Genomic DNA, 19350 nt, shown 5'->3' with positions numbered 1-19350 from the left:
GTTACAGTGAGACTCTGGTTTCATAACAGCAAAATAGGGGTGAGAGAGACCTTACCTCTGCCCTGTTAATACTGACTTTGCACATTTAGGAGGCATTCGACAGTTTTCAAAAACAATTCTCTCCTCCTCCTCCTCCTCCTCCTCCTCTTCTTCTTCTTTTTTTTTTTTTTTTTTCTGAGACAGGGTTTCTCTGTGTAGTTTTGGTGCCTGTCCTATGTATACCAAGCTGGCCTCAAACTCACAGAGATCTGCCTGCTCTGCCTTCCAAGTGCTGGGATTAAAGGCATATGCCACTGCCGCCCAGCTACACTCCTCTTCTTGACAGAATTCAATAGGCAAAAGTGCCATTACCATGAGGAATCAAGCCCCCTTGATTCCTGTAACAGGGTTGTGTTGGAGTTTTCTCCAGTCCTGTCTGGCCCACAGTCAGGACAAATTTGTCTCACCCGCCAGTCCCACAGCTGCTCAGACCCAACCAGGTAAACATACAGAGACTTACATTACTTATAAACTGTATGGCCATGGCAGGCTTCTTGCTAACTGTTCTTATATCTTAAATCAACCCATTTCTATTAATCTATAAGTTGCCATGTGGCTCATGGCTTACTGGTATCTTTAACATTTTCTCATGGCGGTGGCTGGCAGCATCTCTCTGCCCCAGCCTTCCTGTTCCCAGAATTCTCCTCTCTCCTTGTCCTGCCTATACTTCCTGCCTGGCTACTGGACAATCAGCGTTTTATTTATTAACCAATCAGAGCAACACATTTAACATGCAGAGCATCCCACAGCACTTCCCCTTTTCTTTTTTTCAAAAAGGAAGGTTTTAACTTCACATAGTAAAATTACAGATAACAAAACAATTATCAAGCAAGAATTACAGTTATAATATTTAGTCTATTTATAATATCTAGTCTATTTGTATTTGGCAAAATTAAAGAAGATATCCTATCTATCCTATATTTATGAGTCTAAAGTTTCATATTTAACTTATCTCTTATCATAACTAAGAAAATTATAACTATGTAGTCTTTAACTATACCAAAGATCTCAGAAGGATATACTATTACCTGAGAAACAGGAAGAGGATGCAAACAACTTTTGGGAGTCTTGCTAGAGTAGACAGAGACAGCTGGCAGCCTGGACAGTCACCTAATGTTCCTCTGTAAAGTTGGGGCATCTGTCTTCAGCTCACAGGCCTAGAGTCTCTCAGTCACTTTTCTGTGTCCTGTAGAATGTCTGGCAGTTTCCTCTGTGAAGCAGGAACCTGAAGGACCATTTTGCCAAGCAAAGTTCAATGGTCACCTCCCTATGGGTCTTGTATGTCCAGTGGATCAAGCAGTCCAGGCAAGAACAGTTTCTTGCCCAAATGGCTATTTTAGCCAAGAAGAAGATAAACTCCATACAGAGTGTCTTCAGTGCCCATCCTCTTCTCTAAAGTAAATCAGTGCTGACAGGAACAGACATTTCTCACTGTCCAGAAAGTCTAAATTTTTAAAACATTTTAAATGCTGTATTCTGTAGGTCTTTGAAGTGTTTGAAGATTACCTGTCTATCTGAAATATATCTATGTATACCTAGAAGACTTAACTAACATGGCTACAAGTATGATTATCATAGATGACTAATTATTAATCTATTTCTTAATTACCCATTGCAATTTTAAATGAGTTACATAAACATAATACCTCAAACAAGAGTAGAAATATATGTACAATATAACAAAATTAACTTTAAATTTGTATCAATAAACTAAAATCTATAGCAATGTAAAACATTTTAAACAAGTTGTTACTCTTTAAAAGTAGGTTCATTAATCTGCCTTTTCATCCTATCATATCTAAACAATCCCTTTTTCTTTTTTTAGAAAGAGGTTGCATTTATAATCAACCTGTTTTAAATAAAAATATTGGTTTTTGTCTGTCCCACACCAGAGGACTTTTTTGATTTGGAACACAAGAATCTCTTAACCTTTTTTTTTTTTTTTTAGCAATATGCTTGGGTTTAGAAGAGTGAGCCAATTCCATCTCCAAAGCCAGCTTGGTATTTGGGATTTGGGGCATAGCTTCTCTTACTATTTCCTACTGGAGGGGGGCACTGTATCTTATGGGGACACAAAGAAAATTTTAGGATTATGGAGTAGTTCATGAGGGTGTATTTTCTGAGCCAGTTGCCTTGAAACCATTCTGGATGTTGGATCATCTGGGCCATGGTGTCATCGGAGACCTTTCAGGGGATCTTGGCTGGTCAAGCCTGATGTATCTTAATCTGGAACAACTCCATAGCCTCTGGCTTTCTGTGGAAACAAAAGCAGAGTCTCCTTTCCAAAGCAACATATCCTTACATCCAAATTTTGAAGTCAAGGTACCTTTAAAATATAAATATTGACTTAACTCAACAGCTTTTACAATCAAATGTTTTTCTGTAGTTAAGAGTCCCAAAGACTGTCCAGGCTGCCAGCTGTCTCTGTCTACTCTCACAAGACTCCTGAAAGTTGCTTGTATCCATCTCCCATTTCTCAGGTAATATTATATCCTTCTGAGGTCTTTGATGTAGTTGAAGACTAGATAGTTATAATTTTCCTTAGTTATGATAAGAGATAAGTTAGATATGAAACCTTAGACTCACAAATATAGGATAGATAGGATATCTTCTTTAATTTTCCCTAATAGACTAGATATTATAAATAGACTAGACATTGTAACTGTAATTCTTTTTTTAAAAGATTTATTTATTTATTATGTATACAGCATGTTGACTGCAGGTCAGAAGAGGGCACCAGATCTCGTTACAGATGGCTGTGAGCCACCATGTGGTTGCTGGGAATTGAACTCAGGACCTCTGGAAGAGCAGTCAGTGCTCTTAACCTCTGAGCCATCTCTCCAGCCTGTAACTGTAATTATTGCTTGATAATTGTTTTGTTATCTGTAATTTTACTATGTGAAAGTTAAAACCTTTCTTTTTGAAAAAAAAAAAGAAAAAAGAAAGGGGAAGTGCTGTGGATATCACTCTGTGTAAATAAAACACTGATTGGCCAGTGGCCAGGCAGGAAGTATAGGCAGGACAAGCAGAGAGGAGAATTCTGGGAAGTGGAACCTGAGGCAGAGAGATGCTGCCAGCCGCCACCATGAAAAGCGAGATGTAAAGTACCAGTAAGCCACAAGCCACATGACAACTTATAGATTAATAGAAATGGGTTAATTTAAGATATAAGAACTAGATAGCAAGAAGCCTGCCATGGCCATACAGTTTGTAAGCAATATAAGTCTCTGTGTGTTTACCTGGTTGGGTCTGAGCGGCTGTGGGACTGGAGGTGAGAGAGATTTGTCCTGACTGTGGGCCAGGCAGGACTGGAGAAAACTCCAGCTACACAGGGTCCTCTCTCCCTGTCCCTTCTGTCTCCACTCATGAAACCCCTAATTAGCTTCTGGTCCTTGTCCACTCAGCTGCTTGGGTCTCTAGAGAAATGACCTTTCAGTGGACTGAGCAACCAGAGAATCTAGGCAATCTGCATTCACCCTGGGGTGATTGACTTACAGGGAACCCTGGACCACCTTCATTCCAAGATGTTCAAGTCATATCCTTAAATTGTGGGTGAGGTGAGAGGGACAGGCCAGGGGGCGGAGCTCCTCATGAGCTCAGACAGTTTCCAGAATATGAGTCCTGTGCTTTGCTGTGTGTGTGTGTGTCTTAGCCATAGAACCAGGGGCTATGACGTCATTGTTGGGGGAGGGGTGCTGCTTTCTGCTGCACTGAGTAGCTTCTTGTCAAGAACTCCAGCCCTACCAGAGGTTGTGATCAGTGCCTCTGGTTTTATGGTATCTCGTCCAGCCTGTGTTTGTTAGGTTAAACAAACTAAAGCCAAGAGAAGCCAGGGTGGCAAAAATTGCAAGGTTGTGAAAAAGTATGCTTTATGTTGGGGTCTTTTCACCTCCCTCAGATGAACGAATGGCCTCTTAGAGTTTCTGATGGCAAAAGTGGTGGTGGATGAGGTTGATGCTGGCTTCTAGTTTAATTAAGTTTGTCCTATAGATTGATTTTTCTTTTTCTTTTTAAGTGCCAGTTGGGCTGAGGCGGGGGAATGCAGCAAGTTTAGAGGCCAGCGTGAGCTACCTAGTGAGCTCTGGGGTAGCCTGGATTACACATAGGGATAGAGATGTAGGCAAAGTTGGCACAGTGCTTGCCTAGAACACACAAGGGTTTGATTCTCAGCACTGCATGATGGCACATACTTATAAACCCAGAACTCAGGAGGTAGAGATGGGGGAGGGGTCAGAAGCTCAAGGTCATCTTTGGCCACTTAGAGAGTGCAAAGCCAGGTTAGACTATATGAGATCCTGTCTAAAAAAGTAACTAAAAAGAAGTCTTTTGGGCTCAAGGTATACCTAGTGGTGTATTTGGCTGTGAGGCCTGGCTTTGATCAACCAGTACTAGGGGAAAAGAAGGGCCAGTTGATGAGAAACACTTTTTGTTGTTGTTATTGCTGCTGGTTTGAATGGCCATCCCAGCTTAGGTGCCAATGTTTAAAGTAGTAATATATTTCACAAGAAGGCTTTCCAGACTCTCTTGACAAAGGCAGATGCCTTTCTCAGTGGTGGCCTGCCTCTGGACATGGTGGCCAGCTCCCAGGGATCCATGTATTTAGGCTATTATTTCTCACCACTAAGGCTGCTGTAATCCTACAAGCTGGGATGATAGTGAGTTACATCTCATGTCTCTCTCTATGTCCCTATTAAAAGTAGAGTAGTCAGGCTGGAGAGCTGGCTCAGTGAGTAACGTGTTTGCCATACAAGCGTGAGAACCTGAGTCCCAGCACCAGCATCGGAAGCTGTTGTGACAGCATGCGTCTGTGTCCAAGCACTCATGAGGACACAGGTGGTCCCAGAGACTCACTGGCCAGACAGTTTAGGGGAATCATTGAGCTCCGGGTTCAGTGAGAGACCCTGTCTCAAAAACAAAACAAAAGGAAGAAAAATGAAACAAACAAAACAAAAACAAAAAACCAAAACTAAATGAAACAAAAACGAAGAAAAAACAATGACCCAGATGTGGTAGCACAGGCCTTTGATCCCAAGACTGGGGAGGCAAAGGCAGGAGGATCTCTGTGAGTTCGACAAAGCAAGTTCCATACCAGCTGAGGCTACTCTGGCTGTTACATGTGTTCACAGGCACACATACACGTGCACACGTGTTAAAAAAGTGTTTTGTTCTGTTTTGTTTTTTGATAAAAAAAAAAATCTTTTAAAAAGAAAGAAAGAACAAGACTGAGAGGCAAGTCTATTCAACTCTCTTCCCGTGTTGCTACATAAACTTCAGATCTTCTGACGTGGAAACAAACCGAAGAACAGCCTAACAGATGGCTTCATGCAGGTTTCTAGCAGCCTCAAGGCTCGGAGACTTGCATTAGACCTGCCCAGCCACTGAGTGACTGTCCTCGCGGTAGGGCTTGCAACAAGCCCCTAAGCCTTTGTTAAGGGGTAAAAACAAAACAAAACATACAACAGAGGCTGTGGGATAATCCTTCTGTACACTGTATGCATTATTCTCATTGGTTAATAATAAAGCTGCTGGGCTTACAGCAAGGCAGGATAAAGTTAGGCAGGACAATCAAACTGAGGACTGGGATGAACAAGGGTGGAATCGGGAAGAGACGACAGCGAGCCGCCCAAGAAGCAAGATGCTAGAGAACCGGTACAGCCACGGCCACGTGGCAACACTTAGATTACTAGAAATGTGTTAATTTAAATGTAAGAGCTAGTTAGTAATAACCCCGAGCTATTGGCCGCACATTTTGTAATTAATATATAAGCCTCTGTGTATTTATTTGGGATCGGACTGTCAGGACAAAAAGCGCCATTTACAAACAGACACTGTAGTTTAAAAGTAAAATCATCACCTTTATTTCAAGCTTATAAATAAACGGGGGGGCTGTGGGGAGGCTGGGGGTGAGGGATTGGAGCACACGGCTCTATGTTTTGCAACAGATGCCACAGTATTGACTTTTATTACAGCATCCACAACAGAAAACGCAGATTGGGAAGTTGGTGTCTCGCTTCTTTCGATTTGGGAGCAGGAACTGTGTGGAAGAGAAGAGAGGTGAGCTGCCTCGCTTGGGCATGGGGAAGCCTAGGGACCAGGGAGGGAGTCCCAGTTGCTCTTACCGACATGTCGGCCCTGGCTTCTGTCCTGTGCCGAGGCTGTAGGGCTTCAGGCTGTTTCACCTGTGGAAGCAGAGAGGGTACTTGAGTACTGTGGGGTCTCCAGCATTCTCTGACGTGTCTTTGCCAGCTTGTGCCTTTCCCAGGAGCCTGTTTATATGGAATTCCTAGGAGAGACCTCACTGTCCTGTGTTTCCCATCATTCCTTGGATGTTCTGCTTCGTAAAGACATGCCACCTTCTTTGTTACTGTATTCTCTTTCTGGACACTACCCTCCCTACAGGTCTCCCCGTATCTTATCCCTTATAATCAGGTCACCACATAGCACAGTAACCTATCATCATCAGTTGGATTGTGGATTTTCCCTTTCTCAGCAACCCAAGGACCAATCATCGCCTGCCCAGCTGTCTACAAAACTTGGCAGTCAGATCTGCCACCGCCCTCTCCTTACTTCCAACCCTGATGCCACTTATCAGACCCTCCAGAGCCAAGGGTCCTGTGACTGCCTTTCACTGGGGTGTCCACTCTGCTGTCTCAGTTCCAAGGCACACATCTAGTATCTTCATTGTTGTTTGAGACAGGGTTTTCATAGCCCAGGTTGGCACTGAACTTGTTATGTAGCCAAGGACGACTGTGAACTCCTGATGCTCTCACCTCCATCTTCTGAGTGTCCATACCAAGCCTGGCTCAGTAGCACTCCCTTCCTCACAGATGTATGTGCGTGAGTGTCCTGCCTGCATAGATGCATGCGCCCACAGGCATGCCTAGTGCCCGTGTAGGCCAGAAGGCATCAGATGCCCTGCAACTAGAGTTAAGGATGGTTGTGAGCCACGATGTAGGTGCCAGGAACTGAACCCAGGTCCTCTGCACGAGCATCAAGCGCTCTAACTGCTGAGCTGTCTCTCCGGCCCCTTCTGTATCATTTTCTTATAAAATATTTTGCTTGGCTTCCTGCCTCTTGGTCCCCGCTCTGGTCCTTCCTCATGGTAGTCATTCCGCCCATCATCTTCTGTGCTATCCACAAACAAGTGTTTAGAAAACAGTCGTTTAAAGGCAGTTTAAGGCATGCCCTGACTGGGATGGGACAGCCAGAGGAATATCTTGTCTGGCTTCCAGCATGTTCCTCACGTTCCCTTTCCACAACACCTGCAGAGCTGAGGGTGGGAGTGCCTCAGCCTTCCACTCAGGACCACTCTTGTCCCCTCAGCGGCTGCCCTGAATGCTCAGTGTTGAGGAGCCCCTGCCTCCTGGGGATGGCATCGTAGCAGGCCTAGGGTGCTCACCAGCTGCTGGAGAAGGCTGCTGCTGGTCAGGCTGGCGATGAGGAGAAGCAGGAGACAGGCAGCCTGGATCTTGGTGCTCTGCGCCATCGTGACTTCTGTTCTGCTGCGCAGTCCAAGGATTTGCCTGGTGCCTAGGACCCAGTCTCCGTCCTTTTTATGGGACTGGTTGGAGGAGGGGACACCTGAACCCCCTCCCCTTTGCCCTGACTCATTTCCAAGAAGACAGTGGCGCCGAACAGGCGGGAGAGATAAGCGGGAACAGTGACAGGGGACAGACAGGGTTGTGTCACCCTCAGCCAGCAGAGGTGCATCGGGGGGTGGGGCAGCTAGGGCCATGGACACAAGCCTCCAGCCAGCCACCTGTGACGTCACCCTGTGGATCGAAGAAAAAAATCCCCTTTTTCCCCTAGACATTGCCTGTCTCCCTTATCTGTGTCTTCAGTATGTCTGTCACTTACTGGGCTCCCCAGAAAGAACTCAGCAATGGGGTACACATGTGCAGAATGCATCCAAGCATGAGTCGGGACAGTGGCCAAGGGACTGGACAGACAGATGCCCAAGCATAGTCTCCACCATGGTGTCCAATGTCCAGATCATACAATGTAGCTGTTGTGTTGAAGTTACCTTTCGCCTATGGTGGTGGCAGTCATTATTCATAGCCAGAGGCAGCACACTTCCCAGCCCAGCATATGAGCTAGTTCATCCTTTCACATGCCAGTGCACAAACTAATTCACCTTGTCTTTTAACCAGGACCAGTTCACTTTTGTGTTAATGGCTGATGCTACTTGGCCTCCAAGTGGTTGCCTGCTTCCTCCTGGGTTCATTAGTGTTTAGGCTTAAAGTTGCCTTCTCGTCACTGACCCGGGGGCCTGGCCTGATCTATCTGTCAAACTTCCATCTCCTGCAGCCGGGCGGTGGTGGCGCACGCCTTTAATCATAGCACTTGGGAGGCAGAGCTAGGCGGATCTCTGTGAGTTCGAGGCCAGCCTGGTCTACAGCGCGAGATCCAGGAAAGGCGCAAAGCTACACAGAGAAACCCTGTCTTGAAAAACCTAAACAACAACAACAAAAAAACCCTCTTCCATCTCCCTCTAAGCACAGGGACACAGTAGCATGCTAGACTTGGCTGGGCAGAGCAGACTGTGCCCATCACACAACTCCAGGTCCAGTGGAGTTATGCCAAGACCTTCTCAATTGCCACGCTGGGCGCATTTATACCACAGCACACACCAGGGCTTTTACAGTTGTGTTCTTGGGGCACTATTGAAGCCTGTGTGGTGCCCTCACTCCTATTACCTGGATCCTTCGGTGTGTACGGCCTGAGACGTCATTAAACTTTGACTGCAGAGACAGGCTAGTGGATACCATGCCTGACTCCCGAGGGATCAATCTGTGTAGACCCCCGGGATGCTCCTGACACTCTGCTGCTCACTAGGGCCCCCACCTGCTTCATGAGCTCTCAGAGAGCGTTAGGGAGTGGGAAGGTCAAAGTCAGGGTTCTCGGAAACCAGGGGCCATCAGGTGTCCTGAGGTTGTGGCAGGTCGAAAGTGCAGCAAGGTGTAACTGACAGGCAGCCCCAGATCCTGGGAAGGGGTGAACCAGTCTCTGGGGACACGATGGGATCCCCCGGCCAGGCATCACTGTGGCTGCTCAGAGCAGGTTTCATCATCAGCCAAGGCCAGGGGTCACAGCACAGGCGCCAGAGCCACGGTGTGAGGCGACAGACTGCCGGGCCAAGCCTGGCTTTCTGGCCATCTGCCCTCCCTTGGGGGTGGGGGGCTCAAGGCCAGGCCCCATCATTGGCTGGTGCAGAGGGGAGGCCTTCAGCCCCAGAGCCCAGGGATGCTCACCAGCCCTGTTTTCAAGAAGCTCTGACCTGGGAGATTCCAGCCTCCCCTCCAACACCAGGGGGCACGTCCTTGACCGATGTTCCCGCACCCCTAATCTGCACTCCAGGGCCTCAAGGGAGAAATTCAGTCCTTAATTCTCCCAGCCATTTTCACACAGCCACACTATAGCTGAAGCTTAGACCTCAGGAGGGCTCTGTGACTCCCACCCGTCCCCATGCCCAGCATGGACCGACACACAGACAGACAAGGCGGGGCCACACTGGCCAGTTTATTGCAGTTAAATACCTCTCTCTCTATTTTTTTGTCCATTTTTCCATAAAGAAAATTAAAACACACACCCACGCACACGCACGCACACACGCGCATACACACACACCCACACACCCAGAGGGGAGCAGGGATCCAGAAACAAGAGGGATGGGGGACGTGGCCTCCCTGCACAGGTCCAGGCCCCAGGGAAGGCGCCCCCAAAGCTCCCTCCTTCCCATAAGCACCCTGTCTCAATACCTCTAGAGACCAAGGAGGCAGCGGGCAGCGGGGCCTCTGTCCTCCTCCCTTGCTCCTCCTGGTGAGCCCACTACAAGTGATGGGCTGGTGAGGACCGAGAAGGGAGGCTGACGGACAGGTGGGCAGGTGGGCATCATTTCCGCATGGAGGAGGGTAGTGGGCAATGTATCCACAGAAATGCATTATGTCTCCTTGTTTTTGTTAAAAATCTACTATAAAAAAACGCAGCTTGGGGAGGGGCATCTCCCTCTCTGTGCTAAGGGCTGGGGAGGGGCAGCAGCGGCCGGCAGCAGCCGCAGGGTGAGCTAGTGGGCATCACTGCCGGGCGCTCTCGCCCACCATTTCCAGGTTGTGCTGCTGCAGCTGGGCTCGAAGCAGGGCGTTCTCATTCTTCAGCTCCTCGATCTGCAGGCACCAGAGGACACATGAGCCACAGGCAAGCCCTCGGCCTCCAGGGCCCAGTGGATTCCAGGTCCACACCCACCTGCTGCCTCAGGAGCTCATTGTCCATCTGCAGCCGCTCGGCCTCCTTGAAGGTCTCCTGCATTCGCTGGTTGGTCTGGCGTAGCTCCCGGATGTAGTCACAGGCCTTGGACAGGATGCCCCCTTTACTCTGGAGTGGGGAGCAGGCAAGAGTCAGAGGACAGGACAGCGCCTGTGCCGGGGGTCAGCCAGACTTCCGGAAGGGAGGGGACATGGGGACACTCACCGCTCCTGTCTTGCTGTTGTCTGCATGACAATCTGGAATGATTTTCGAAAGCTGGACGATCCAGTTGTTGATCTTGTCCCTCCGTCTCCGCTCCACTGTGGGACACAGGGACAGTCATGGCTTCATGGCACTAGTAAGGACCTCACAGGGACCCCTGGCTGCCACCTCCCCACCGGCAGCCCAACCAAGTCTCGATCCTCACGTGCCGCACGTCAGGGCAAAACCCACACTGACAACTGCAGGCCTGGTTCACTACCTGCCCAGCAACTCAGACACTGGAGCCAACACGGAAACACTAGTCAGCACATGCTGGCCGGCTGAAATGCAGCTCTCGGCACTGGGAACGTATCTTTTTTTTGGGGGGGGGGGCAGAACCCCTCTGTGCAGGCTCCAGCAACCCCACAGTTCCTACAGTCCTCCCATTTCACTCTCTGTCCCCGGGGACTCTGGCTTCTGTGATTTTGCTTTTCTCATCTTTTTTTGTCCCCTTGGGGATAGGGTCTCATGTAGGTCAGACTGGCCTCCACCTGTGTGGCCAAGGAGGACTTTAAACCCCTGGCCCTCTTGCCTCGATTTCCTAAGGAGCCGCCATGCCTGGTTTGGTTTTACTCACGGCTGAGACTGAAGCCCACACTCTACCAACTGAGCCACAGCCCAGCCCTTGCCATCTGAGAAAACCTGACTGTGCCTTGCCTGTTTAAAACTCCCCCACGGCCTTGGCAAGCTGCACTCTCCACACAAGCGGGGGCTCTGGCTTGGAGGCCTGGCCCTGGGGACCTCACCTTGCCTGGGAAGGTGAACCCCATACCCTGAAGGCAAAGGATGGCAAGTCATCCAGACTTGTGCTTTAATTAACTCCACTACCCGAGTGACAACCGCCCCGCAGACAGGGCCTCCCTCGGCCTGTCCTATGCTCAGGATGGCTGCCAGGAACCACCTGACTCGAACCAGTTCACAGCTAGTTGTAGCAAGGCTTCCCAGCCTTTCCTAACCTCCAGGGCACAGAAGACCCTGGTACCTCCAAGTCCCCTCCGAGCCCCCATCCACTTGTCAGGAGGGCTTGAGACACCTGTTGAATCTGTGGAGGGGAGCTGGGGCCTAGAGCCTGCTGGGCTGTGGGAAAAGGGGAAGGGGCATTTCCTAAGGAGGGCGGAAAGCAGGGAAAACTCTAAGTGACGGGGGTGGGTGAGGTGGGCTCCTTTCTCTTCAGACCTCAACTCACACCTTGCCCATGACATTCCCTTAGGGGACCTCAGGGCCCAGGAACAGTGGAGGCCACTGCCTTTGCTACTGTCAAGAGCCTCCCACTTGGGCATGAGTAACTTCATTTTCCAAAGCAGATCATCTCCCGCTCTGTCCACTCCCTCTCACAGCAACGATTCTTTCTGAGATCTTTCCAATGTCCTGCTGAGAACACAGCCACGCTAAGTTTGGTAAGGCTGGGTTATGGCTCCAGTAGGCTCAGGGCTGGCTCACTGTCACCACTCAGTTTGGTAGAATCTTCTGGAAACTTGGTGGCAGACTGCGGCAGCAAAGCCGAGTCTAGCCAGGGCTTAGAAGCACTACCTACCGAGTTCCTCGGCAGAGTGCTCATCTCCAGGGTTCACTTAGTACCTCCCCACCCTCCTACTGTCCATCTCCCCCAAGCCTTCGACTCCTTGACGGGCACACCTCAACCCATCAGGTAAGAGTACATGTGTGGCAGAGCTCCTTTGGGCTCCATTTAATTCTGCAGAATGTACAAGTGTGTGGCTTTAAACATGGATGGAGTCCAGGGTAGACTCAACCCTGGCTTTGTCCTGGTTGGTGCTCATGACACCACTGTGAAGTGACGTAAATGGGGAACACTGTGCCCACAGTAACTGTGCCCAAGGAAGGGCAAGGTGGAGCAATACTTTCTGCATGGAGCCCACAGTAGGATGAATCTCCAGAGAGACTTTAGGAAATATTTGGGTTTCTTTGAGGGACCCCAGGCAGATGGACAATAAGATCACACAAAGGATGACATAAACCACTTGTAGGTTTGTGTGTTGTTTTTACATAAGCTGTCTACAACTTGTGTCCAGGTGGTAACATGGTTAGGCCCGGGGCTTGGACAAACTATTAGGACACACTGGCCCAGCAGAAGGCCAGTTACCTCACAGAAGCCCTGTGGTTACAACACAGCACTTAAAAACATCTCACAGCCAGATGTGGTGGTGCACGCTTAATCCCAGCACTCAGGAGACAGAGGCAGGACAGAACTCTGTGAGTTTGAGGCCAGTCTGGTTTACATAGTGAGTTCTAGAATAGCCAAAGCTACATAGGAAGATCTTGTTTCAAAAAGCAAAATCATCAAACCCCACCCCTCACAGCACAACCTGTCAGGACAAAGGAAGAGCGGACAAACAGTGGGAGACATCAGCACGCCTCTCTCCAAGGAAAGCAAGAAAAAGGCCGGCCAGGCGGCAGCCCCCAGCCATCTCAGCCAACCCGGGCTCCCTATGGAGGGGACCTTTCAGAGCAGCAGGCACCTTCTCCAAGCTAGACTGTACACAGAGCCCAAGGTAAGCTCCACACCCTCAAATAACTGGAACCACACCAGCTACGCTCCGACTACAAAGAACTGAGAAATTCAACAAATCCTAAGCCCCACACATGTCTGGAAATTGGGCAACATGCTTCCTGAATTTCCTGGGGTCAAAGAAGAAATCACAGGAGATCTGGAAAACATTTGAGAAAATAAAGACATTTGTCGAAATGGGACAGTCAGACAGAAGTCTGCAGCCACAGATTTACATCAGAAAAAGGTTTGTTTGTTCCTTCTTCCTGTGAGACAGGTTCGTACTGTGTGTCCAGGCTGGCCTCAGCCTCACAATTCTGCCTCAGCCTCACCAGCTGGGATTACAAAACGGAGCCATATCCAGCTTTAAAAAGCAAAGATTTGGGAATTCCTGCTACTAGGGAATAGGAAGCAGGAGGCTTCCCAGTTCAAAGCCAGCCTGGGCAAATTAGTCAGACTGTCTCAAAAAGATTTTTAAAAAGTGAAAAGGCTGGGGATCTAGTTACAAGAGAGCACTTTCCAGCACACTCTAGGCTCTAGGTTCTACCCCAGTATCAAACAAGGAACTCTCCCTAAGACCACTACCATAAATTAAGACCCCAAGTAGAAAAACTCTCTTACAAACAGTAAAAATTAATAAAGAGAAAAAGCAACCCGGCTCAGCATTCCAAGTCACGTTTTATGTAAAGGCCTGCATTTCTGCAGCCACCGTTAACAACAGGCTCCCCACCTAGCCCTGGGTGCAGGACTGCTGCTGCTCACTCAGGCCCTGCAGGCACCTTCCGGAGCTCTCCAACCCCCACCCCGCCAGAAAAGCCAGAGGGAGAAAAGAAAGAGACGACAGGGAACCTCAGGCGAGCAGAGTCCTGGGAGGGCAAGGGTAGACCTCTGAAGCTGTCCTGTCTTACTTCTGGCGGAGAGGCATACACAGAGCCTCTCGGGAGGGTAGACAGCATGTGCTGTATGGACAAGTTGGGTTAAGTCTCACAGACATCGGACATGGAGATTTTGAGTGGCAATCAATCTCCAATGCCCAAGGAATAGAAACTCCATTCTGTGATGCCATGGGGTGGGCCAAGCCCTAGGAGGGTGGCAAGAGGCAACTATCACCTTTCTGGAGAAAAAGAAGTGGGACTTCGGGTGCTGGGGATGAGTCCCAGGGGCGGGACAACTAGCGCGTCCATGCACCTCTGGCCGGTGCTTACTAGTAGATGGAAAAGGGACTCAGATCCCGGCCTTAAGAACACCCACAGCCAAAGCCGGTTCCCAGTTCTTTGAGGGCATCTGCTGTGAAGACAGCCCTGTTAGTCAGAACCCCCAAGGCTCAGTCTGAAGAGCAGGCAGTTACCTGGTTGTTACAGGAATGGGTGGAGAGGGAGAAACAAAGAGGACATTAGAATCAGAGAGAGCAGGAAAAGAAGGGACATTCCCCAAAGCAGCGGGGGGTAGAGGTGGGGTTAACAGGCAGGGGCAGATGCTTGGAGCTCAGACAGAAAAGGAAGCCAGCCGATTTGGCAACAAGGTCGTCACAGGTGACCTTCAATGGAGCCAGTCTGGTAGGCCAGACTGCCAAGCCACAAGGAAGACAGGCAGATGGTGGTTCAAACCTTCTACAGGTTAGGAGCCAGAGGGCTGGCTGTAGCTGGTGGGGGGTGGGTCGGGGAAACTGCTTGTCTGAGGATGAAAAACAACGAAGGCTCCAAGCTGGATGAACCCAGGGTAAGGCGCATACTCAGCGGGAGGCTGGAGTTAGGGGTGGGGGGTTAGGACCACTGAAGGGGTCATTGTGTTAGTCATTTTCCACAGGACAACACAGGTGCAAAGATCGAAAACCCAGCCTGAGTTAGAGAGAGGAGCTGTAACAGCCTGAGTAACCCACCAGAGGATCCTCAAATTCCCCTGCACCAAACCAACCTCAAGCTCCAGGTCACCCTTTCCCTTCAAAGCCACCCTGACCCAGCAGATCCAGAATCTTCTCCTTATGCCCATTCTCCACATCTTGCCACCTCAGACCAGGCCTCCCCTCTCCCAGAAGTCAACTCTAGCATGTGACTTCTTAGTCATTGGCTTCCCATCATCTTATCATGCTTCCACACACAGACCCCACACTGGTGTCGCCATCACAAGACTATACTCCCAGGTCAGGATAACCACTCTGGGAAGAGATTCTAGAGAGCCGGTGTGAGCCAGCCTGGCAGGTCCCCTCCCAGCCCTAAGACCTTCCTCTTCCCTCCCCATTCTGCTCTTCCTCAGACTTAAAAGTGTCTGTGGCTGAGGAGGCCTAGGCATTCGTCTGTTTCTCCTCAGACCCTGGAGAGGCCTCTTCAAAGGTCATGTCTTCGCCTCTGCTGCACTCTCTCGGCCTTCTCTCTTCCAGTGCCCAGGAGTGCTGTGGGCACATGGGAACTGTGTGCGGCTTGTGTCCTACCAGTGAGCAGTGTGAGAGCCCAGACCTTGTCTCTGCCAGTCTCTGCACTTGAGGCCTGGCTGGGGGCTGGCATGGGTGTGTGCTTGCTGGCCAAAAGCTTGCCGGCTGCGTAGAACAGCGGCCCCCGGCCCCCGTTCACATCAAAGCACCCTCAAGTCTCAGGGCCTGAGGTCTCCATCCTGGTTCATTTTCAAAGAAACCACACAGGACCTCAGTGACAAGCAACAGCACCCAAGCCCCTGACACAACTCAACTCTGCTTGCCAAGCACCCAGAAAACCCTTCCTGGGGCAACCTCATCTCAGTGCCTGAGCTACCTCGGCCACAAGCTGTCCTTCGTTAGCAATTCTGACTGCCCCTCTAGGCCAGGCTGTGGGCTTGACACAGGGCCTGGGCCGCCCTGCCCTGCCCGGGATCCAGGGTCAGTAAATATTTGTTGAGTGATAGCTGTCTGGGTGTCAAAACTGCCCTGCTTTGAGGACTGCTCTATGCTTTACGATGGTGGAGACCGAGGAACAGCACCAACAGACAGACACGGCGGGGTGGAACAGCAGCTTCCGGGAGGGCGGGAGGCTCTGGCTTTAGCTGGCCAGAGGCTGCCCAGCTACCCATGGAGGGCAAGGAACAAGTGAACGAGAAGGGCCAAACCCACATGCGGATATGGGGCCTGCCATTTTAAGAGGATGGCCCACAGAACCAATCAAAACCACAGGCTGGGCGTGAGAAAACATCTGGCCAAACCCAATTCCCGCCCTCTACCTTTCCTAACAGCTTCCTGCCCTTCACCTGTCAGCCCTTCCCTACGCATTCAGCACACACCTTCCCACATCTGGGCATGCCGGGGAATGGGCTCAAAGCACCCAGAAGGCCAAGAGCTGGCCAAGGAACGCACCACCACCCTCACCTTCATTGTGCTGAGCTCGTCTTCTCTCATCTCGAGGAGTTCTGGTTCCATCGATTTTTCTAGAACAGAAGGGGAAATAACAGATACTTATTATTTCAGGCCCATCTCTTTAAGTATTTACCAAGCTATCAGACTTGACACACACCTTTGTTTTTATGGCACTAAGGACCGAACCCAGGGCTTTGAAAAATGCTAGGCAAGTGCTCTACCACTGAGTTACCTCTCCAGCCCTTGACAATTATTTTTGCAAAGTAAATCCGCGGGAAAAGACAGGGAATGGAACTTTCAGGCTAACGAAACCCACACCCCACTCCTGCTGGGTACACTGACAGCCCCAGCTGCTAGGCCAAAAACCCCTCCCTTTTCTCGGCCCCCAATAATGAGACTACAGCACATACGGAGAATAGGGGTGTGTCCGGGGTGCGATCGTCCTCTGTGTTCCTGTCTGGAGCACGTCCTGGGGTGTCATCATGACATAGAACTGGCCTGCAGGCAATGTGCAGTGAGCATCGGTAAGGGGCCAAGGTGGAGGTGCTGGGTGACTCCCTCGCTCTACCCTTCCTCCCCTTACCTCCGGCCTGCAGGCTCTGGTCTGTGGTCTGCACAGACACAGCCGTGGTGTCTCCCACACTGGATGCTGGGAAATATGCAAACCGTGCCTCCCCGCTGACAGCTTCTGCCGCTGGGCTGCCACCATTGCTGAATGGGTTTTGAATGACAGCCTAGGGAAGAGGACACAGGCCATCCTCAGCCACCCGTCAGCCCACCTTTGCTGTTGGGGGTCGGTGCTTATTTACTATGTCGTGAGGCGGGGGGTGGGGTGGGGAGCCCGCTGTGCGCTGTGCGTACCCTTCCGTCTAATATTTCACCTCTGACAACACTCAACTGTCACTAGCTCAGCGACTCTACTTTTTGTCTCTAAGAAGTTTCTCCCGTTTTATATAGAAAAAATAATAATCTCAAGCGACCCGTCCAATGCCTGTGCTTTAAAACATCAACCTTCCACGGCTCGCCGGGCCAGCGAACACCGTTTGCGGGTGACATGCCCCACCCCCGGGGACTCCCCCCTCCCCGCCCCCTCCCCAGACGCTGCGGGCCACCTACCAGCGGGAAGGGTGCCGCGGGACCTGGGGGTACAGAGGCAGCGGCCGGGCCGGGGCGCTGGGCGGCCCCGTCCACACCCACCTGGGTCACAGCCTGCTGCCCCCCCGCGAAGGCAGCGGTGGACACGACGCTGACGGCGCCAGCCGCGTCGCCCTGGCCGTCCAGCTGACCGTCAGTCACCTGGACTACGCGGTATGTCACCTGCAGGGGGCGGCAGAGCGACGAGAGCGACGCTGGGGCCGGGGAAGGGCCAGGTCGGAGCCTCTCCCGGCCCCGCCGCCGCGCGCGTCCGCCCTCCCTGCGCTCGGCCCGGCGCTGGCCCTCGGGGCTCCCGGCCCGCGGCCGCCTCACCTGGCCTCCATTATTCTCTGTGCGGAACTGGTACTGGATGTTGTGGTCGCCGAACGCCGCCTGCTGGACGCTGGCGATGGCCACCGCCGTCTGCTCCTCGGCCCCCGGGCCGTCCCCGCCTGTGGGGGCAGCAGGGCAGGGGGCTCGCTCAGCGGGCGCGCGGGGCCTCCCGGCGGCCCCGGCCTGCAACCCCGGCGCGGGCCGCAGCCCCCGTGGCCCCGCAAGCACTCACCTTCCTGCAGCTCGACGCCCTCCTCGGCCTCGGGTCCCTTGTCGTGGCTGCGGGGGCACACGAGGGGCAGGGCCCGGCGTCAGCGAGGCCCGCACCCCAGCCGGGGAGGGGGGCGCGGGGGGCCGCCGCCCGCCCGCCCGCCCGTCCGCCCTCCAGGCCCGGGCCCCGCCGGGGTCAACCGTGTCGCCGAGCCCCCGCCCGGGTCCCCTCCCCGCGGCCTCCATTTTGAGCCGGGCCCGGAGGCCGCTCGGGATCATGGCGGCCCCCGCGCGCGGGGCCGAGGGGCCGGGGCCCAGGGCGCGCGGAGGGGCGCGAGCCGCCGGCGCGCTTACCTGGCGGCGGCAGCAGCGGTGGCCGAGGAAGCAGGATCCAGACCCGGGTCCAGCATGTCCATGGGGGGGGCGGGGGGGGGAGGGGAGGGGAGGGAGGGGAGGGGGCGGGCGGCCGGGGGGGCCCGAGCCCGGCGCTCACGCCGCGCGGCAGGAGGGGACGGAGGAGACACGGGAGCCGCTCGCGCTGATCACGGGGACAAACAGTGGGGTCATGTGAGGAGGAGATGCCGCCGCCGCCGCCGCTGCCGCCGCCGCTCCTGCAGCCGCCGCCTCCTCCTGCCGCCTCCGCCGACTCCGGGCGGCGTGAGGCTCCGGGCCGCAGCTCGGCTGCCCCCCGCCCGCCCGCCCGCCCGCCGGTCCGCCCGCCCGCCGGTCCGCCGCACGCGGCCTGCGGCCTGCTTCCCTGAGCGCTCGCCGCCGCGACTTGAGCTTTTTTTTTTTTTTTTTTTTTTCCAACACGGCCCAGTCTGGATGGCGGCCGCCCGGTTCCCTGGATCACCGGCTCGCTCACCCTCCGCCCGGCTGGGCCCGGTCCGGCGGCGGATCGTGGCTGCAGCCGCCGCCGCTTTCTATCTACCCCCCCCCCTTTTCTCTTTTTCCTTTTTTTTTTTTTCCTCCTTTACTGGAGCTGCGCGCGCGCGGTGGCGGCGACGGCGCGGTCCCGGGGCGGACGCGCGCGGGGGAGGGGAGGGGAGGGGGAGGGCAGGCCCCGGGGAACGCGCGCGCCGTCTGTCTCCGGTGGCGGCCGGGCGCGCACGCGCCTGGGCCCGGGGACTCAGCAGGGACCACCGCGGGCTGGGACGCGGGCCGGGCTCGAATGCCCGGCGACACGCACGCGGGGCCCGGATCGCCGGGGTCACAGGGTTGGAAGACTGTGAAGTAGGTCGTGGGGGAGACCAGAGGACTGGGGGGGGGCAGGGGGGGAGAGCGCGCACGCGCGCTCCCGGGTGCG

The 19350-nt window shown here is 52.8% G+C and overlaps 2 protein-coding genes across 3 annotated transcripts; both read right to left on the bottom strand.

The window, feature by feature from the left end:
* Nucleotides 1-5873: 5873 nt before the first annotated feature.
* Hamp (hepcidin antimicrobial peptide) lies at nucleotides 5874-7593 on the bottom strand. The gene is made up of 3 exons (XM_006982071.3): nucleotides 7439-7593; nucleotides 6159-6218; nucleotides 5874-6073 (listed from the first exon to the last, which is right to left on the bottom strand). Exons 1-3 carry the CDS (start codon nucleotides 7523-7525, stop codon nucleotides 5966-5968), a joined length of 255 nt encoding a protein of 84 aa, XP_006982133.1. The 5' UTR covers nucleotides 7526-7593; the 3' UTR covers nucleotides 5874-5965.
* A 1939-nt stretch (nucleotides 7594-9532) lies between these two features.
* On the bottom strand, nucleotides 9533-18543 carry Usf2 (upstream transcription factor 2, c-fos interacting). Of its 2 annotated transcripts, none has more exons than XM_076550899.1 (10): nucleotides 18399-18543; nucleotides 18067-18113; nucleotides 17835-17953; nucleotides 17484-17684; nucleotides 16951-17101; nucleotides 16778-16865; nucleotides 16380-16438; nucleotides 10507-10601; nucleotides 10282-10410; nucleotides 9533-10202 (listed from the first exon to the last, which is right to left on the bottom strand). In XM_076550899.1, exons 1-10 carry the CDS (start codon nucleotides 18458-18460, stop codon nucleotides 10113-10115), a joined length of 1041 nt encoding a protein of 346 aa, XP_076407014.1. In that variant the 5' UTR covers nucleotides 18461-18543; the 3' UTR covers nucleotides 9533-10112. The 2 variants fall into 2 exon arrangements, with proteins under 2 accessions (XP_076407014.1, XP_076407056.1); XM_076550941.1 differs by having other exon boundaries at nucleotides 17565-17684.
* Between the last annotated feature and the right edge of the window lie 807 nt (nucleotides 18544-19350).

This window comes from Peromyscus maniculatus, chromosome 1 (genome assembly GCF_049852395.1).
Source record: "Peromyscus maniculatus bairdii isolate BWxNUB_F1_BW_parent chromosome 1, HU_Pman_BW_mat_3.1, whole genome shotgun sequence".
Classification (NCBI taxonomy): Eukaryota; Metazoa; Chordata; class Mammalia; order Rodentia; family Cricetidae; genus Peromyscus; species Peromyscus maniculatus.
Note: the sequence above shows the minus strand (reverse complement) of the source record. Positions and strands in the feature narration are given on the sequence as shown.

Bases quoted from the DNA above. Each gene is read 5' to 3' on its own strand.
- Hamp (XM_006982071.3), bottom strand. From the start codon at position 7,525: ATGGCGCAGAGCACCAAGATCCAGGCTGCCTGTCTCCTGCTTCTCCTC. The intron at 6,219-7,438 runs GTGAGCACCCTA...CTGCTTCCACAG, and splicing joins GCAGCCTTCTCCAGCAGCTG to GTGAAACAGCCTGAAGCCCT. The intron at 6,074-6,158 runs GTAAGAGCAACT...TCTTCCACACAG, and splicing joins AAGCCAGGGCCGACATGTCG to TTCCTGCTCCCAAATCGAAA.
- Usf2 (XM_076550899.1), bottom strand. From the start codon at position 18,460: ATGGACATGCTGGACCCGGGTCTGGATCCTGCTTCCTCGGCCACCGCT. The intron at 18,114-18,398 runs GTAAGCGCGCCG...GTGCCCCCGCAG, and splicing joins ACCGCTGCTGCCGCCGCCAG to CCACGACAAGGGACCCGAGG. The intron at 17,102-17,483 runs GTAGGTGGCCCG...CCTCTTCCCTAG, and splicing joins CCGCGGCACCCTTCCCGCTG to GCTGTCATTCAAAACCCATT.